Here is a 21,332-nt window from a genome sequence, read left to right as displayed (position 1 = left end):
GTACTATTTTCCATAGCAGCTGAACCATTTTAAATCCCCACCAACCATGTACAAGAGTTCATAAGTAGAAGATAAAAACAAAATCAAAGAAACACATGGAGACAGAGATTGGATTGGTGGTTACCAGAGGGGAAGGGGGGAGGGAGGAGGGTGAAAGGGGTGATTAGGCCCATGTGTGTGGTGGTGGACTGTAATTAGTCTTTGGATGGTGAACATAATATAATCTACACAGAAATCAAAATATAATGATGTACACCTGAAATTTATATAATGTTATACACCAATGTTACCACAATAAAAAAAATAAAATTAATAAAAAACAAGTTCCAATTTCTATACATCCTCTCCAATACTTGTTTTTGTTTTTGTTTTTGATAATAGCCATTCTAACAGGTGTGAGATGATATCTCATTGTGGTTTTGACTTGTATTTCCCACATAACTAGTGATGTTGAGCACCTTTTCATGTGCTTATTGGCCATTTATTTGGTCTTCTTTGGGTGAACGTCTATTGCAACCATTAGCACCTTTTTTAAGTTAGGTTATTTGTCTATTTTCCTATTGAGTTGTAAGAGTTCATTATACACTCTACATACTAGTCCCATATCAGATATATGATTGGAAAATATTTTCTCCTACTTTTTAGATTGTCTTTTCACTTTCTTGATGGTGTTCTTTGGCTCACGAAAGTCTTAATTTTGATGACATGCAATTTTTCAATCTTCTTTTTTACAGTTTGTGGGTTTTATATTGTATCTAAGAAATCATTGACTAACCTAAAATCTTGGAAACTTATGATTGTTTCTTCTTAGACTTTTATAATTTTAGCTCTTATTTTTAGGTAGATGGTCCATGTTAGGTTAATTTTTGCATTGTGTATGATGTGAGGTAGAGGTTCAAAGCCATTCTTTTGGATGTTTGTATCCAGTTGGCCCAATACCATTTTTTTTTTTAAATTTATGAAGTGACTTTATTTTTACCCAATACCATTTTTGAAAAGACTGTTCTTTCCTCATTTAATTGTCTTGGTGCCCTTGTCAAATATCGATTGACATAAAAGTGTGGGTTTGTTTTTGGACTCGCACTTCTATTCCACTGATCTATATTTCTGTCTATCCTTATACCAGTACCACACAATCTTGATTACTGTAGCTTTGTAGTAAGTTTCAAAATTGCTTAAGTGTGAAACTACCAACTTTGTTCTTTTTTTAAAAAAAATATTTTGGCTATTTTGGGTCTCTTGCATTTCCATATGAATTCTAGCTTGTCATTTTCTGCAAAGAATCCAACTGGGATTTTGATAGGAAATGTTTTGAATCTGTAGATCAATTTGAGAATTATTGCTATCCTAAAAATATCATGTCATCCAATCCATAAACCTAGGCTGTCTTTCCACTATTTATATATTCGTAAATCTTTCAACAACACTTTGTAGTTTTCAGTGTACAAGTCTTGTATGTCTCTGTTAAATTTGTTCCCAAGTGTTTTATTTATTTTGATGCTATTATAAATGGGATTGTTTTCTTTATTTCATTTTCAGATTGTTCAATACTAGTGTATAGAAATCCAAGTGATTTTTGTATATTGATCTTGTATTATACAAACTTGCTAACCATGTTTACTATATCTAATAGTTATTTTCTGGATTATGTGGAATTTTGTATATACAAGATCATGTCATCTGTGAATAGAGATGTTTTTACCTCTTCCTTTCCAATTTGGATGCCTTTTATTTCTTTTTATTGCCTAATTGCTCTGGCTAGAATTTCCAATACTATGTTGAATAAAAGGGGTAAAATCAGGCATCCTTGACTTGTTCCTAATCTTAGTGGGAAAACTTTCAGTCTTTTACCATTGAGTATGATGTCAGCAGTAGGTTTTTCATAGCTGTCCTTTATCACATTGAGAAATTTACCCTCTATTCCTAGTTTATTCAGTGTTTTTATCATCAACAGAAAAATTGGGACTTTTTTTAAAGCATGAAAACTAAACAATACACTCCTAAATTCCAGTGGGTCAAGGAAGAATCATAAGAGAAAATAGAAAATAAGAAGAATAAACATGAAACACAGCATATCAAAAATTATGTGATGCAACAAAAGCAGTTCTCAGAGGGAAATTTATAGCTGAAAATAAATATATTTTAAAAAGAATAGAAATCTCAAAATAATATCTTATCTTTTCACCTTAAGAAACTAAAAAAGGAAGAGAAATCTAAATCCAAAGCAACCACAAGGAAGGAAATAATAATGATTAGAGCAGACATTAATAAAGTAGAGAATAGAAAAATAATAGAGAAAAATCAATGATACCAGAAGTTGGTTCTTGGACTAGATCAACAATATTCACAAACCTTTAGCTAGACTGACCAAGAAAAAGAGATATAAGACTCAAGTTACTAAAATTGGGAATGAAACAGCAAACATTAAAGCTGACCTTACAGAAATAAAAAGTATCATAAGGGAATACTATGAACTATAACAAATTTGATAACCTGAATGAAATGGACAAATTCTTAGAAACATACAAACTACCAAAACTGACTTAAGATAAATGGAAAATGTGAATAGCATATAATAAGCCAAGAGACTGAATTAATATTCAAAAACTTTTCCACAAAAAATTCCAGGAGCGATGGCTTCACTGGTGAGTTTTGCCTATCATTTAAGGAAGGAAGATTAACAACAATCCTTCACAAACACTTCTTAAAAATAGAAGAGGATGGAACACTTTCCAATTTACTCTATAAGGCCAGTATTACCCTGATACTAAAACAAGCAAAGACATCAGGAAAAGAAAATTATAGATCAATATCCCCTGTTAATACAGATGCAAAAATCCTTCAAAATTACTAGTGAATCAAATCCAGCAACTTGTTAAGAGGATTTATATACCACGACCAAGTGGAATTTATCCCAGAAATACAAGGTTGGCTCAACATGTGAAAAATCAAAGTAATATACCATATTAATAGAATAAAGCACAAACCACGTGATCATCTCAATATGTGCTGCAAAAGCATTTGACAAAATCCAACACCTTTCAAGGAACTACTAACTGTGTGGCTTTGGGCAAGTCACTTAACTGTTCTGTACCTGATTTTTCTTAAGTACAAAACAGAGACAATAACAGTAACTACATCATGGAGTTGTACAGATTAGGTAAATAAATATAGGTAAGGCACTTAGAATATTGTCTGGCATATAATAATGCTCAAGAAATGTTTTCTATTATTATTATTACCTTGACATTTTTCTAACCTATACCAAGCATTCAAGGCTTCTGGGTACTTTACAAAGCTCTTTGATAAAAATGTTCATTTTCTCTAACAACCAACCCTGCCTATAGCAATGGAAACTTGCTATTATCTAAGCCTGTTCAGTCAGTGAGAAGGAAATCCCAGTTGCTAGAGAAACAGCTAAGAGGTGATGGTGTTCCAGTGTGAAGGATGAGCTAAAAATCTTCCAGGGACTGTGCTTGAAAAAATGTTTTCTACCCTTTCATAGATGTAATGTCCAGTGTTATAAACTGGTTTGAAACTTGACCTTGTGGTCCTTTCCTCCCATTGAAGCAAATGAAGATTGTATTAAAAAGGAAAGCCTAGGGCCAGCCCCAGAGACCTCGTGGTTAAGTTTGGCATGCTCTGCTTTGGTGGCCCAGGTTGGGTTCCCGGGCACAGACCTACACTGCTTGTCTGTGGCCATGCTATGGCAGCGACCCACATACAAAATAGAGGAAGATTTGCCACAGATGTTACCTCAGGGTGCATCTACTTCAGCAAAAAAAAAAAAAAAAAAAAAGGCTATAGGATTTAGGATCTCGCCTTTCTTTGTTTTCTGAAAGGCTTCAAGACATCTGCTAATTAAGGCAAAATTAGTAATTAAATGGCTTCCCTTCCTAGAACACTGCCCAGATTTATACAGGCACTGTGTTCATTTACAGATTATGAGAGTTACCAAAACTATTAGTTGGACCCTAAATCATAGGCATAGTTAAAATCCTTCAGTTACATTTGTACTGTTTCCAAGGAAACTAGCATAGTGTTGAGTCCCTGGCACTTGGGGTGACTTCACCCAGTCCTTTGATATTGTTGGCAGAAAGAAAAATTGATTTGGGTTTGGAGTGTGAAGATCTCAAGCATCTGACTGTTCTTATTCAAATGTGTAAATTCCCAGTTGGAAGTTAGTCATATTTCGGTTACTTTCTTTTCAAACAGATACAAATGAAATGTATACTCCCCCAGGTAGTTCTTAATTCATTTTTTCAGCTGTATATTCATTTTTGCCCCAGTGGCAAAGACATCAGCAACTCAATGAAGGCTTTTTTGAAGGACTTTTTGGGTTAAATTGTGTGGCTATAAACTGGCTGTTTGGAGAACACCCTGGAAAATCTTTCATTCCCTCCTTCCACCTTACAAATATTAGAGCAAGAGAAACTAGAATATTTGCAGTGAGGAGTGAGGTGAGGGCAAAAGGGGATGGTAGTGGATAAGCTTCAGTACTTTCTTGATCATGGAACTTTTTTCTTTATGTGTTTGTACTTTTTGTTCTAAAATAACACCTTGATATGGACTTGTTTGACATGGATGAAACGATACATATTTTTAGCTGAGAAGTAAAAATAAATAAATAAATAAATAAATAAATAAGGCACACCACTGCTTTGTTTAGGCAAGAAAGAAGGTCAGGGAGAAGAGTTTGTGTGAACAAAATCCTTAATTTTGGATTAAGCAGATATGGACCCTATCCTCTTGGTGTTTACAGTTGGGAAAGACTGACAATCAAATTATCACACAAATAAAAAATTACACAATGCATGTAAAATTATACCTGTGATGAATGCAATGAAGAAAAGGTCCATGATACTGTAAGGACATCTAATAGTGGATATGACCTGAACTAGGTACTAAGGAAGGGTTCTCTGAAGGCATGATTACTGGGATAATTTCTGAAGGAAGAGTAAGAATTCACTTCGTGAAAGGGAGGCTAGGGAGAGGGAGAGTGTTCCAGGCAGGGGGAAGAGCAAGCATAAATGTCCCTGATGTGAAGGATAATATCTCATTCTAGGAAACTGAAAGTAGGTCAGTGAGGCTGGACCTCAGATAGAGGAAAAGTAATGCTAGAATTGCATGTGACTCAGTGATATAGTGAAAGACCCAGGAGTTGTTTGTGAGATTAATCAGAAAGGTATTTGAGTACCTTAGGGAGAAATGAAAGCAGATTAATTGGAAGACTGAGAGATATTAACCCAAAGAGGAGAAAGATAGTGAGCTGGTCATACAGACAGTCGGACAGTGACCATGACTATAGGTTGATTTCAATTACTATAGTGTATTGAGTTGCTACAATTGAGCACTCCCCCCCAAAAGCTCTTCTTACCCTTCTTTTCTTTTCACAAACCCGCTTCCTTCTCACCTCACCTCACTTCACACCTCCTGCATTTGATCACTTGAGTCTGGCGACATAGAAAGATTTCTCCTTCTTTTCTCAGCTTATTTAAATACTAAACATCCATCAAGTTCCAGCTCAAATCCCACCTCCTCTGGGAATTCCTCCTGGTCCTATCCATAGGACTCCATCTCCAACCTCTGATCCATTACAGAACTTATTCTCCGTATAACTACTTTAGTATTTTTCAGAATTTTCCTCTGGTATCTCACTCTTTAATGTGTCTTGTGTCTCAAGCTAGACTGTGAATAACCGCAGGGCAGTGACTGTATCTTTCTCTTGCAGATTGACAAATGCACCAAGGGCTGGTCCAGGTCCAGAGTGAGCAAATGACAACTTGTAAAGACACAGTCAATGTCAGCAACTGACAGAAATAGATATACCTGAGATAAGTGGAGAGGGGCACAGGAAAAATAGAGCCTGGAGGGCAGGGAGAGGGGAAGCAGCAGAGAAAGTGGTTTTTAGAATCAGTCTCAGGTAATAAGGCTCCACACTCACTTGTTTACTGACCTTGACTATTAGTGAGAACAGCCACAATAGAGCTGAAGAAAGAGGGGGAATAAACAAATGGGAAGGATGTCTTATTTGGGAGGTAGCTTAATTACACAGGCTAAAGTTTTGAAGCAGGCAGAGTATCCCCCAATTCTCCAGGGGTGTGGCTCTGCCAAGAGAAAGAAAGCAACTTATTCTTGGCCCAAGAGTTTTATTCCAGAAAAGGGAGCGGGGTTGCTGTTGGTAGTAGTGTTGGCAGTGGGTGGAGGTAGAGGAGAGAAGGATAGGGGGGTGGCAGAGGGGAAGGGCTAGCAATGAAGTTACAGATGGATGAGTGAATTTCTGCAACAAATTCAGACCAGAGACAGGGAGAGAATGGGTAAAAAAACAGACGAAAAAAAAAGCAGAGTGGGTGACCAAGGCAGTCAACCTATAGGAAAAGAACTTGCCCAGGGGGGAGGAAGTATACAGTTGAAGATAACTCCCAATTATAAACAGATTGCATCTGTACTATTTATTTTGGTTTTTAGCAAACCTCTGAAAATTTCATGGTAATTAGACTTCCTGCCAGGCAGTTATTTAAGAGAAGTGTAGACTCTCCTTTTGCCACAGAACACTCCCTAGTCCATGGAAGGTGGGTATAAGGGCTCTGGGACCCCAACGCATCTCTGAGGGTACTTCACTGGCTTAAGTAAGTGTAAGTGAGTACAGTATTGAATTCTATTTTTTTGTGGTGGTGGGAGGTTTAATTTTGCATAGTACAATAGGCATGTATTTATGATAGAATTCACTTTTGCCTTTCTCTGCTCCTTACTTATAATTATTAATATTGTTGTAATTTTTTTAAGCAAGTTGGAGCAGACAAGGGCTGCTCGTAATGAAACACTCCTCCCAGTTTGGAGTTTTTGTCTCCTCCTCCTCATTAGAATTGTAGAGGGGTAGCAGTCCTGCAGCAAAGACAGACACACAGGCTTTCTTTGTGGATTAATTCGTCAGGAAAGGCACTTTTTATATTGTCAAGTGGCACTTAAGCTGCTAATTCTTGACTGTGAAAACTGCTTTTCCTGGGCAATGCTCTTTAAGGAAAAACTTCTTCAGTCCAGTGATTGGTGACTAAGGGAAGGATGGAGCACAGGGGATTGGGCGGGATTTCGGCTCCTAATAATGCCTCCTTATCCAATGAAAAGCATTTCCTATTGAGACCCCCAAGAGTTCCCCTAGCCCTCGGCTCCAGCCCGGACTTTGGGCCTTTTCTTGTGTCCTGTTTGTTAAAGGCATGCTGGCTACAGCATTCAAGAGGGCCGTTCCTTAACAAAGGGAAAGATAAATGTAAATAAGCTCACATTTTCAGAATGGGCGCTCTGCTGTAAGAAGCTGCGGCAGCCCAGAGTCTGCTACTTTGGGCTGGGCTAACCTTTCCCTGTAAAAAAATAATGGATTAAAATATGCACTTCTAAAGTGCGAGATGCCCGTTTACATGTTTATTAGCTAATTGTCTACAGGCATGAGCACACTCTCATCTAGCACACTCTTTCTTGGGGTAAGTCTCTTTGAGAAAGATTTAATTTGGGTGTTTGGGGGTGGGAGGACGGCATAACAAACTTCAGTGGAAACACTGATGCTTCCAGTGGAGAAAGAAGTTAGACTTCATCTCAGAAGTGCTGAACAGGGATCGTCGTGTTGAATGGTAAAAAAAGAAAGAAAAAAAGCAAGAATTTCTATTGTTTTGGCAATAACATTGTTTCAGTGGAAGAGATACAGGATTTTCAGGCTGTTGTTTCATGTAAACACAGTTGTTTTAAAACACGGAGTAGAGCAATTTAGAAGTTCTTTCAGCTAGCTTTATATTTCTTTGGTTTACAATTGATGGTGAGGTAATGTGACTTCTATTATGATGAGATTTCTTCTAGTAAAACTATATGCAGGGTGCCTTTGATGTTTAAATGATTTACGGAGAATGTGACATTTGCTATATTGAATTATTCATGAACTTGACCATAAAGGAGGAAACATATTTCAATGAAAAACTAATTCTGGCATAAATTGAATTTGCTATTATATGTGAAATTAATTGCTTTTTTCCATACAAATGCAATAATATGGCATATTCAAAATTTTCTTCTTGTGTAAGCTGAATATTTTTAAGATTTTTAGTGACAAGATCTTATTGAATTTATAAATATTGTATTTTAGTTACTTTATTTTAGGAAATATAGCAATGTAATTCATCATTATTCCAGCATGGAAAAGACCAGACAAATCCAAAGATTAGAACATTTCTGGGCTTGGTGGGGTTATTCACTTTGCTACCTTACCAAATTATACCATCTTTCTTTTTCCTTGACTAACATGAAATCAACAATAATAACCTAAGCTGCAAATTACCCAGTGGATTTGAAACATGTTTATTTTTCAGAACAAAATTCCAAACAACATATCTCATCAGCATAGATTGTAAATCCTTTTGCCTTGTCACAGATGAAAAGTTGCTCTCTTGCTAAAAAGGATGAGTTCAGCTGATAAACTTGATGGCATCTACACTCTAAAGTATCTTCTGCCAATCAGAGATGCGAATGAAAGCCCTATTGGAATAATCAGACAAGCCTTTCAGAACGTGTACTCTCTGTAGGTTAAAGAGAAGTGGGAAGATGCCTCACAGCAACACTCAGGCCAAGCTTAGCTAAATCTTCCTCTGTTCAATTATCTTTGAGAGAAAAATGCATTAATTGTTGTCCCTGCTGTGGTGTGATCAGGGTCTAATTGTGTAGTTGCCTCTTTTCCATGTGTATGATCATCATGTATAGTCTGCTCTTGGCCTTCTTAAGGGGGGGGATCCTATAATGTTTTTGTGAATATTGGTACTGCAGATCAGGAGCTTAGTAGGATGTCACCTACCACTGGGAATCCAGCCTCACTTTTAGTAAACAAGTAATTGGTTGTCAGAACAATGCATAGAAAAGTAGTTTACTGATTCTATATAGCTATGTTATGCAGTATTTTGATAACCTTATATTTTGAGGATTACAAGTGACTGGGAGAATAGGTAGAAAAGATTGAGGATTAAAACCTAGATAATTAGAGCTGATATGCTTGCTGATATGGGCATAAGGGCAGAGGATGAAAAAAATGAGGGCATTAGGAAGACTTAGGATATAAATGGCATCTTGATGTGTAATTCTTGGCTTCTGACACTAATAATATTTACTTCTGATATTAAAATAAATCTAAACTATGTATGATGATAGATGTTAACTAGACTTATTGTGGTGATCATTTCACGATATATACAAATAATCAAATCATTATGTTGTGCACCTGAAACTAATATAATGTATGTCAATTACACTTAAAAATAAACAAAATAAATCTAGCAATAATTTCATTGAGTCTAATAAAAATTAATTCCCTCTATCTCAGACTTTGAAGGATTAAAACATTATTTTTGCATTGACAAATGTGAGCAGGTGAAAGCAATCGACAAAAGGGAACAGCCAGTCGGGTTACTGCCATATCATCAGTTGAAGGCTGCTGTTGATCAAGGCCAAAGGTGGAAGGTCAAGAGAAAGTGAGGTCCAGAAAGAGACTCTGACTTGCTCTCACACAGTTAGCTAGTGCTAGGGCTGGATGTGGCAATATTGAATTAATACCAAACCTGAAAACATCTGGGTATTCTAACTTCCTAGTTTGCTTGGATTGCAAATGAAAAGAAGTTTTCTTTATAATCTGAAATTGTGAAAGTCATAAAAGAAAGAAATTTTAGTATTTCTCTCTTCTTTTAAGTTAAACCAGTAAAATAATATCAATTTCATTCCAGAAACACTGCTCTCTGGAGGAGTGTGAAAATCAATTCTCTTTAATATTAAGGTGATCTCAAACGTATTTTAAATTGCCTAATGATTTTAATTTTTTTATTTTGGTTCTCTTAGATTAGAGAAAAATTATTTCAGGAGAGTTGGTGTATTATTTAGCAGTCTGCTTTGTTTGGCTTACCTTTGTTCAGAAGAGGGTGAGATGCAACAATAGTATAAGTTTGGCACTAGCAGATGATTCTACATTACAGGCAGGAAATGGGTAGCATTCAAATAGGTGCTATTTATAATAATTTCATTACATAGTATTTCTGGTTCTATATAAGTATTTTATGCAGAGTTGTGATTTAAAGATGTTAAAGACATGCTATATTGGGTAGGCCTAGGACATCCTAGTAGAGGCAGCAGTGTTTGTCAGTGTGCTAATACTCAGTAATTGAAGCTTTGCTCGTGTCACTGTAGTTCAGGGGAGAAAGAAATCTGGTTGGAGTGGGGGTGCAGGTTAGAGACAAGGCAGTGGGCCCTCCACGAGTTGTTTCAGTCTTCTTTCCTCTTTCCCTATCAAGGCTCCTGCCCAATAGTAACAGCTGTTTCCAGGGAAAAGGAAAAGAAAAAAAAAAAGACAAAGAAAAAACTGGTATAACTTCAAGCCAAAAAAAGAAATCTCCTTTGTTTGGTTATTTTTAATGTAATGTATTACCTTATGGAAGTGGAAGAAGTATTTTTATTCCTTTTGTCACTAGTTATCTTTAAATGGGTGTAGGTAACACAGACTCATGGACTTCTTGCTTATCAATATAACTAATAAAATAAGGCACAGCAGTGATAGATTTGGAAAATAAAATGTTACCTGCAATTCTGTAATAATGAAACCCGAAGCATTTAGATACTGTTTTAAAATATGTTGGTTGTCATTTACTCTGATTTATGTCATATAATAAATTTCTTCACCTTATGATCTTGGTATACGTTTCATTGAAAAACTCTCTCCATGGCACACTACTGTGACAAGTTCTATTTCACAACATCCATTGGAGGAAATCTCTAACCATAGTACCTCCAGAAAGTTTATTGATTACCCAAGCCTCGGATAAAATTGTGCCAGAATTTGGCTTGAACTAATGTGGTCAGTACCACTCTCCTGGTAATAGCTTTCTCCAAAATTCTTAATTTCATTCTACAACTTTTTTTGTAATGAATACTTCCAATTTATTACAGAGTATATGATCCAAAAATCCAGAATGGGTGAAGGAGTTGTAACTGTTTATTATAATCCAGGCAATTCTGGTGTAGATTAATATTGATTCTTTTGATTAAGCACTCTGTGCCACTCACTGGTATATACCTTTAGAGATGGAAGACATGGTTTATATACATATTATCAGGATCAGTATCCAAGTATATCAGGTGAATTGGTATAAAAATTGATAACTAATTTGCCTGTTCAAATATGTGCAATACAGCCAAATTTCTAGTTGGCATGTATGAACCTCATAGAATTTGGAAATGAGCTCTTTTAGGAACACCCAAAATTTTTCCCAAAAGATCTGGGGCTTCTGCTGATATGAGATATTGAGTGTCAAGACTCTAGACTATTTCATGATACTAGGTTGAGCAATTTCTCTGCATTGTCTTACTCTCTAACTAACTGCTAGGAAAAATTCTACTTTAGTAGGTTTGATGCACTCTTTGGCCCCATCATGTTGAGCACTGAACCACATTATTTTCCAAAGATTAGACTGTGTCATCAGTGAAGGATTTGTGGGAGACTGGAATATTTTTTTGGTGAAAAAAATCAAGTTAATCATTGAGAATAGGATCTGCTCAGATTAGGGCCTGTATCAATTTCCTGCTCTCCTCAAATAAAGTGGAGGACAAAACAGCCATAATAATCTCAGTGGAAACCAAATTCAACATAGAGAAGCCATTTTTAAAAGGATATTTCTTGCATAAAAATAAATGAGGCTTATCAATCTAAACATTTGACACGCAGTGGGGCTTGCTTGAGATGAGACCTGATACAGATCAATTTCCCAGCTCAGCTCTGGAGTGCAACATTTACCTGTGGCTTCCTCCATATGTAATGTCATAAGGCTAGGTCGTGTTCTGAAAACTGTTAAGAAACATCAACTAATGCATAGGAACATCATTTGGAACCATGTATATGATTGTGACCTGTGCCTGTGACTTGGTCTAGAAGATTTCCTTAGGAAGTCTTATTTGTTAGCAGCCACTCATCTGAGGAGCAACATTCTGGACATATTCCCTGTTATTCCAGCAGGATGGTTCTGATCTGTATTTTTTGCAACATTTTTGTATTTTTTATTTTGCTTCACTGCTAGATATATATAGGCAAAGACACAATAGGTTTTAACTTCCTCTGAAAACTATTGTGTCAATGTTCCTAAGCTTCGACCAGAGAAGAAAGGGGTAATGCTCTGGGGATCAGAAGCTTGGGGATCTGATCTGACCCAAGCTCATTTAAAAAGGAGCAAAGCAAGAGAATTTGAGTATACTCTGCTTTCAAGGCCTTGTCTTCCTGAGTTCTGGATTGTCTTTGGTAGAAAACAAAAGCAAGCCAGCTTTTCTAGGCTACTGGGCATATGCCAGAAGTTAGAGATTTGTTTTCAATGTATCATCTGAAAGTTTAGCACTTAGTGAAGTGAAGTGATTTAGGTATTCATCTTTATAGGGCCAAAAGGCTAACTCCATTTCCTCCAGGAGCCCCAAAGACCCCAACCATGGTATATTTCATTATCATTAGAAATTTTTTAAAAAGGAAAAAAATTGTGAACACTACTATGAACTGTCTGAATTGGCTCCATATGTGTAGGTCAAAGTTAAATATTCATTGAGGGTCACATTTCTCTTTGGTCAACCTCCAGGTGACCTGTTTCCTGCCCACTGTCAGTGAAAATATATCCACCCAGCACTCTGAACACCCTAGGTGATTAATTTTTGGAATAATTGCCTGCAAATGTCTTCACAAGACAATAGTCTAATGCTACTTTCAGTGGAAGATGTAATTAACTGCATCAGCCTGTTTTCATCCTTCTTCATCTTATCTGAAGCTCGAGTGTTGGCCCTTTGCCTTCATTCAGTGTACAATATGTTAGACATTTAGGAAAATCTAGTAGCTAAAAAACAGTTTCTTTTAGTCAAAAAAAAAAAAAGGAAGCCAGTCAGAAAAGAGACCTTGTTTCTTGAATATCATTGATTCTCCTTCAGAATCATCTTAAGAGCCAAATGCCTCTCTGATTGTTTTTACCATAGCTCAATGGGAGATATTCCTTTGGGGGTACCCTCCTGAATTATCCTGTTATGAGAAAATTGTGTAGTTAAGGTTGAAACTCAAGGAGGGCTCTCTGAGGTTTAATGTATACATAAGAGAAGGATGTGTTGCTAATATGAAGTTCACTGTTCCAAGACAGAGACATAGGTGTCCAGTTGCGTCAGGGGAGAGAGAAGGAAAAAAGCTTCTATAATGTTTCCTTGTGGTTAGGCAGACTGAATATTGGCAAGCTCATAAAGCTACTCACAAGCCCTGTTGAATCTTCCTAGCCTCAGCTGTGAGGCTCAGAGGTAATGTTTATACAGGGAAGAGAAACAGTATAGCCAAGTTACAGAGTGAACCAGTGTCTGAGTCAGAAATAGAACTCCTTGCTTCCAATGCCATGTTAAGTCCCAGGACCACACCCTCACTGCTAGACAGCAAAGGTGCTGTGTGTTTGAGCAAGGAAAAGCTATGAATAGGGCCTTAGTGGCAGTTTGCCCACGCCCTCTCTCCAGGATTGACACTGTAATGCTTTCTTGTCTGTGGTCCTTTCTTTCCAACAGGATTTGGTTACTCAAAACGGCGAAGCCGAAGTGCTAGGCATTTGCAGACTGCCTGCTGTGGGTATAGTATATATGTTCTGGGTGACGTAAAACTGAATGGAAAACTGGGGAGACTAAGCTCACCTATTTGAAACACACCATCTTGGGAAATACAAATAATACATAGCCAGTAAGCTAGAAGCATGCTGTGTAAAGGGGTCACCAGTGGGCAGACTGAGGGACTCTAGACAGAGGTGAAAAAAGGCTTCTACTATGAAAACATTTTCCAAATAAAATAAACTTATTGGTAGTGCTTATTGTAGAAGGCAGGGGCAAGAAGATCCTTGTGAATGAAGCTTGGCTTTAATTTTAGGATTTTTTTCAGTACCATAATTTCTTTAGATTGTGTGACTATGTTAGAGGGATATTTTTTGACTACCTTGATTTCTTTCACCATTAAAAAAAAGCCTCCAGAGTAACGAGTAGTGAGTGGGGGTGTTAAAAATAGTATATAAAGTGGTTTAAGCAGTTGAGAAGTTTGCCATTCTCTTTTTCTTTCTGCCACTCCATTGGTGAAACAATCTGCAGAAACTTGGGCCTGCAGCCCCCAAAGTGAGTTATGAGCTCCATTGACTGAGATTTTCCAAGCTCTTCCTGTTTTTGCTGATCAGCTTCAGTGACATTAAACATAATGATTGCACACTGTTCTTCTTTCTGAGAAAACTAGAAGGAGTGAAATGAAGCAAGGTAGAGAGGATGGGATTGGAGGAACTGTGAACTAGAAATACCTCCCGAGGCCCTGAATACAAATTGGATGGCAGCACTGACCTCTCCCGGGCAAGGTCCTCTTTTTCTCACCTTTTCTTCTCCTCTTTTTCTCACTTCTCCAGTTTTTTTTTTTTTTTCTCTGCTACATTCTTTCCCATCTCCTCCTCTGCTCTCCCCACCTATTTTTATTTCTTCCTCATCCGGCTTTTTTTCCCCCTGGACCTTACTTGGTCAAGATCCTACTCTACTCTGCTTTTACATGTCAAGGTTGCTTCTGGCAAAAGTTGAGCTGGGCCTAAGATGATATGGCCAAGAAGCAATATGATCTTAGTGCAGTGTTAGGCTCAGGGGAGGCACTCCATAAAGATTTGCTGAATGAGAATTCAGGAATACCAAGTCTCCAATTTTAACTTGAAAACTTTAGCTATTAAAAATGACAATCTTTTGCTTTGCATGCCATATTCTCCAAGGTCATGTCTCCCTCTAGGCACTGCAGTGAGTGAGTGTTTTTTCTCAAGCCAAACACTGGTTGAAGTAACTTTAGGCCTCTATATATCTGGCAGGTTTCCCCCTCCACTTCCTTCTCTGTTATATACAGAGACCCTTTGACCTGTTCCCTGGGTGTTGGAAGGAAAGAGTGACGTAAGGAGAAATCACTTCAGAGAAATGCCTTTCACGTTTGAAAATATAATCATGTGACAACACATTACTGGATATGTCAGGGGACAAAGACCACTTTTATTCCATATCCTCCCCATTGAAAATAATTCATTCAGCAGCTACTTGTCCACAGTGTATTAAAGAGAATTCGAAAGACAGTCCCTGTCCAATGGCAGCTGTTGACCTAGGAGAAGGTTAGTAAGATTTCTATATGCACCTGTGAACAATGTTGGCCCGGATACCCAACAAATATGATTAAGTCAATAACTGCCACATGTACAAGCCATGGTAGGCATGTAACCGGCCAGATCAGAAGTGTACAATGGGGCATAGGGATGGCTATTCATGTCAGATCTACCTTTCACATTTGGCTTGTATTCAGCCAGAAAAAAACTTTACTGACTAGGGCCATTTTAGGAGCCCAAGGCCTGCAGATAATTGATGGAAGGGACAGCAGGAGAAGGAGAAGAAAGACATCCTAGACTTAGGGTCTAGAATGAGAGAAGCTTGGAAAGGGGACCACAGTCTGCAGGAGGGAAACACTGAGATGGTTATTTGAATTATCTCTCTAGAAAGGCAATATAATGCAGTGAAAAAACTTTTAGCCAGAAGCTCTAATTAACTGAGGGATCCCTGCTCTCTGAACTCATGTCTTAGAAGAAAAAGGTGAATCAACAATTTACTTCAGGAGTTTAGTCATAACTTTTGTAAGAACATGTCCTGGAGGTCCCATATCCACCTGTAGTCTTATGCAATAGAACTAATACTCAGACAATGAAGTTTAGTAATTTTGGAGAGTAGACAATACAATTTAGAGTAGCATAACAATCTTTTGGTTAGGAATAAAAAAACTGAATTCTGGTTCTGACTACAGTATTTATGTGTTCTTCCAATTCTGACATTATTGTAATTCTAAACTGCATAAGCCTCAGTTTCTGCTTCTGTAGTATGGTGATAAATTCCTGTTTTGCCTACCTTATGGTATTCTTGTGGGAATCAAATAAAACATGCTTTTGAAAGTTAAAAAGCGCCTTATAAATTTCACAGTATTAATGTTGTTTCTACTATCAGAGCTTATTTTCCCCCTCCTTGGGCTCTCAGGTAACCAATATCTTATTCCTGTTCACTGCAATGCTACAGTATTGCACTTACTGTACGGAGTGTGATATCTTCCACTCTTGCAACACGCTCTTGTAGTACCTTTTAACATATGGTAGATGCTCAAAAAGTACTTGTCAAACAAAATTGAATATGTATGTTATTTCTAATCTGGGTGGACAGAATATTTTTCACTCCACAGAAATCATGGATGGAAGGCAGATTTGATGATTCATTCCATCTTGTCTCCCATAGGACGAAAACATTTCCTACCTGTCCCTAGTCTCAGAGTGGTGAACCCTGCAGCCAGCAGGTCTCCTGAAAAAAATCCATGGGTGACAGAAGATTCATTGATTTCCAATTCCAAGATTTAAATTCAAGCCTCAGACCCAGGTTGGGCAATGCTACTGCCAATAGTACTTGCATTGTTGATGATTCCTTCAAGTATAATCTGAATGGTGCTGTCTACAGTGTTGTATTCATCCTGGGTCTGATAACCAACAGTGCCTCTCTGTTTGTCTTCTGCTTCCGCATGAAAATGAGAAGTGAGACTGCTATTTTCATCACCAATCTGGCCCTCTCCGATTTGCTCTTTGTCTGCACTCTACCTTTCAAAATATTTTACAATTTCAACCGCCACTGGCCTTTTGGTGACACCCTCTGCAAGATCTCTGGGACTGCATTTCTCACCAACATCTATGGGAGTATGCTCTTCCTCACCTGTATTAGTGTGGATCGTTTCCTGGCCATTGTCTATCCCTTCCGATCTCGTACCATTAGGACCAGGAGGAATTCTGCTATTGTGTGTGCTGGAGTCTGGATCCTAGTCCTCAGTGGTGGCATTTCAGCTTCTTTGTTCTCCACCACTAATGTCAACAATGCAACCACCACTTGCTTTGAGGGCTTCTCCAAACGTGTCTGGAAGACTTATTTGTCCAAGATCACCATATTTATTGAAGTTGTTGGGTTTGTCATTCCTCTGATATTGAATGTCTCTTGCTCTTCTGTGGTGCTAAGAACCCTCCGCAAGCCTGCTACATTGTCTCAAATTGGGACTAATAAGAAAAAAGTACTAAAGATGATCACAGTGCATATGGCAGTTTTTGTGGTATGCTTCGTACCCTATAACTCTGTTCTCTTTCTGTATGCCCTGGTGCGCTCCCAAGCTATTACCAATTGCTTGTTGGAAAAATTTGCAAGGATTATGTACCCAATCACTTTGTGTCTTGCAACTCTGAACTGTTGCTTTGACCCTTTCATCTATTACTTTACCCTTGAGTCCTTTCAGAAGTCCTTCTACATTAATACCCATATCAGAATGGAGTCCCTGTTTAAGACTGAAACGCCTCTGACCACAAAGCCTTCCCTTCCAGCTATTCAAGAGGAAGTTAGTGATCAGACAACACATAATGGTGGTGAATTAATGCTAGAATCTACCTTCTAGGTACGAGAACTGTCTTTAGGTCCAGATATGGTTTCTCCTATGATTTTTCCTATGCTATGAGTAAGAGAAAAGATTTGAAGCTAATGATACTGAGGATAGATTAATGTACTGAGTGCAGTCAGATACATTTATTTGAATGTTTATTGTACATATGCTGTTTTGTTCAATAATTATAGGTCAGGTCTAATTACAACAACCAAAACTCTTCTGCTGGGTTAGAATTTTATTGTATCACATTACGTAGGTGGTCAGTGGCCTTGACTTTAGTGATATGGAGATTACTTTAATACTTTTAAAAAGATATTTCCATTCTGATAATATTTGGTAATTAGGTTGGGCCTATAAATATAGAACAAATTCAGGGATTATTTAAAAAAACTTTTTGTGTTACTACTGATAAATGCTAGACTTTTTGTTCCTTTTTTTGAATTGTCATTGAGTTTATTTTAGCACAAGAACATATTTTAGCATAACATTATTAATAAAAAATGTATCAAATTTAAAAGAGCTGGCAAAATTTATTGTATATATTTTGAAAGCAGAAAGATAAATTGGGTTTGCATGAATATGGGTGGGAAGAAACAGAAAATTAACTGGATTTACACATCTGCAGTCACCGTCAGTTTTTAAAAACTGTTTTCGTTTTTTTACACTATGTTAAGATTTTCGTATGAAACTTAAAATCCAGAAAGCTGCTGAATATGTGCCCATGACAGGTGCAAAATGGAAAATCACATAAAACAGCAAATATCCATAAAAAAACTAAGCAACACCAACATTTTTTTCTTAGAATTTACAATTATCTTTCTTTTGAGAGACTGATTTCTATAAAATATTCTCCATATAAAATTTTGGAGCACAATGTAGCCAGAAAGCTGCTGCATTTGTGCCCAGGTCAGGAGCAAATTGAAAAAAATTAACAACAAAATAATAACAAAAATAAAACAATAAAAGAAACAAAAAAACTTTCTCAAAACTTACATTAATGATTTTGGGGGGAGAGGAGTTGACATCTGTGATTTTAAATTACTTATTCTTTCTTATTAACTGTTGGAGCACAATATAGCCAGAGATGTGCTGAATTTGTGCCCAGGTCGGGAACATATTGAAAAAATATATATAAAGCAAACCAATACAAACAACAACAATAAACCAGAAAAAACTACAAAACAATAAAAACAACAAAAACAACAAAAAATAATTCCTAACACTTGCATTAATATTTTATTTATTTTTTTAAGGATCTGTAAATTTAAAAATACTGTATCATTTGAATGAAATTTTGGCGTACAACATAGGTAGACATCTGCTAATTTTGTGCCCAGGTGAAGACCGCATTGGAAAAAAAAAAAACATAAAACAACTCCCTACAAAAAAAAACATAAAAAAGCACACAAAAATTTATCACATATTTTTTGAGCTTTTGTAAAACTAGCAAAATACTATAACGTTTATATGATGCTTTGGATCAAAATGCAGCTAGGAAGCTGTTAAACTCATGCCTGATTCAGGAGCAATTAAAATCAATATTTTAAAATGTACAAAAGAAGAGAAAACATTTGTTATAACTCACTTAAACAACAAAAGCAACAAAAAAAATCCATAAAAACTCTTACCATTTATTGGAGGAAGTGTAGATTTAAGAATGTTAAGACTTGTAAATAAAATTTCTGGGCACAATGTAGCTTGAAAGATGCTACATTTGAGCTCATGTCAGAAACAATAGAAATAAATACCATCACCTACACACTACACACATACACACACATGCACACAAGAATTAAAACTGCAAAACAACAAAAATATTCTTAAAATGCACATTAATCAATTTAAAAATATTTGGATGCTGTGACAATTTAAAAACGCTAAGACTTTTTACGCAAAAGTTCCAGGAGCAAAGCATCATTTAAGCTGGTGAACTTGTGCCAGGGAGTGATTAAAAAGAAAATTAAAGACCATAAAACAATAACAAAAAAATAAAAATTTTTAAGCATCAAGCAAATTCTTAAAGCTCTCATTAACCTTTGTTTTTCTTTCTGATGATATGTAGATTTAAAAATACTAAGATTTTAAAGTAAAAATCTGTGAGCATAATTTAACTTTAAAAACTGCTAAATCTGTGCCTGGGTTAAGAACTAATTGAAAAAAAAATTCTAAAACAATAGAACAATAATAAAAATGAATTCTCAAAAATGGCATTACTTTTTCCATGTGATCTAAAGTCCTAAAAATGATCATGCATTGTATTGTCTTGTGAAAAAAAGTTATAGATAGAATATATAAGGCATTAAGTTCAGTTAGATGAAACTAGGCTAAGTTAGTCTAAGTTCAGTTGTTAGGTTATGTTGTAAGATCAAATTAGTAATAAGAGTATGAATAATCTTTTTGTTTCAGTATTCTTTCTTTTCCATTTCTTGTTAGTATAAACTATATGAGAACTTTTGTTTGTGCCCTTGGCTCTCAAAATTATGAAATTTTAGGATTATGACACCAAACCATTTAATGTGATGTGTTAACCAAGTTGACATAAAATATATCAATAAACCAGTTTCCTTTTGTGTCATTTCCATATTTAGTTTTGTTTGATTTTCCATATTTCCATTTATTTTAATTAATTTCCATTTTTATAGTTGATATAACTTGCTCATAATAAAAACTTTTATCATATGAACAATGTAATCAACAAAATGTAACATATAACTAAATGTAAAATAGACTCATTTTACGTTCAAAAGCAACAGCAATCATTCAGCTGTAATAGCAAGTTGGATTTTAAGTGCTTATTAAATGTAATAAAATATATTTGGATTATCTAGCAGTTATACTTTGGTCAGCTATTTATTCAACTTTGCCTTTATTTGTGAGCACCCAGAGGCATCTTTCCTTTATCTTCCCTCCATCCTTCAAGAAAGAACTTATTAAAGTATACTTGATCCCAAATGAATTTCAATACTTTGTTTTTGAGGCTGTCTGAAGACTAATGCAGAATTGCAAATGGAAAATCCCTGGGTGACTTTTCAGGGATCAAGCTGAAAGTTTAAGTACTTTCTTCTCTGATTTGTCCAAGTTAACTTTGATTTACTTGGAGTTTCTTGCCAATCTAACTCTTGAATCTGATTTCTCAGATTTGATGAAATACCCTAGGACAACTAGGAGACCCGGGGAAACTCAGGGCAAACAGACAATCTGACAACAATGGGTTGATTTGGAGGCTAGGTGGCTGACTGATCAATAACTAGAACAGGTAGTCTTCCAGTGGCAGCACAGGGAATTCCTACTCAACATCCTCATGCCTTCCAACTCTCAGGGAAAGCAATGTCAGCATCTTACAAACCGCTTTGTGTATTGGTTCCCCATGAGATGACAGCAAATGCTGCCTTTCCTGACATCATGATCAGCATAATCAGCCCTAGGCTATGTTTAAAATTATAGAAACTCTGTCCTTAGTGACCTTCTAGGCCAGGTCCGCAGAAAAAATGCGTACAGAGGTCATTTGTTTCACATCTGTATTAGCCTTCTTCCACCCCTGTCCCACTCCCAAACCCCTCCACCTTATGTTTGCTATGGTTTCCCAAACTCTCTACCTGTCTTTCCTGTGGTCCCTTCCAACATCTCTCCCCACATCCTATAGAAATATCACTTCTTTGTGGACCAAAAACAATACATAAACATCTGTCAAGGTAGGGATAGGTTAAACAGATTTACACTAAGGTGTGAATGATTGATCACTCCACCCACTGCTTTTAATCCTCCCTTTGGTGTTTGCATCTTAGAAAAGGAATCTGGTTAATTCAAATGA

General features: G+C 36.6%; 1 protein-coding gene across 1 annotated transcript; it reads left to right on the top strand.

Annotated features, from left to right (window-relative positions):
* Nucleotides 1-7,209: 7,209 nt before the first annotated feature.
* LPAR4 (lysophosphatidic acid receptor 4) lies at nt 7,210-20,413 on the top strand. Its single transcript, XM_004442069.3, has 2 exons — nt 7,210-7,478; nt 16,345-20,413. Exon 2 carries the CDS (start codon nt 16,421-16,423, stop codon nt 17,531-17,533), a length of 1,113 nt encoding a protein of 370 aa, XP_004442126.1. The 5' UTR covers nt 7,210-7,478; nt 16,345-16,420; the 3' UTR covers nt 17,534-20,413.
* Nucleotides 20,414-21,332: the final 919 nt, after the last annotated feature.

The sequence above is a fragment of the Ceratotherium simum genome, chromosome X, assembly GCF_057802395.1.
Source record: "Ceratotherium simum simum isolate JZ-2026a chromosome X, ASM5780239v1, whole genome shotgun sequence".
Lineage (NCBI taxonomy): Eukaryota > Metazoa > Chordata > Mammalia > Perissodactyla > Rhinocerotidae > Ceratotherium > Ceratotherium simum.
The sequence above is the reverse complement of the archived record's forward strand: the minus strand, read 5'-3'. Positions and strand labels throughout refer to the sequence as shown.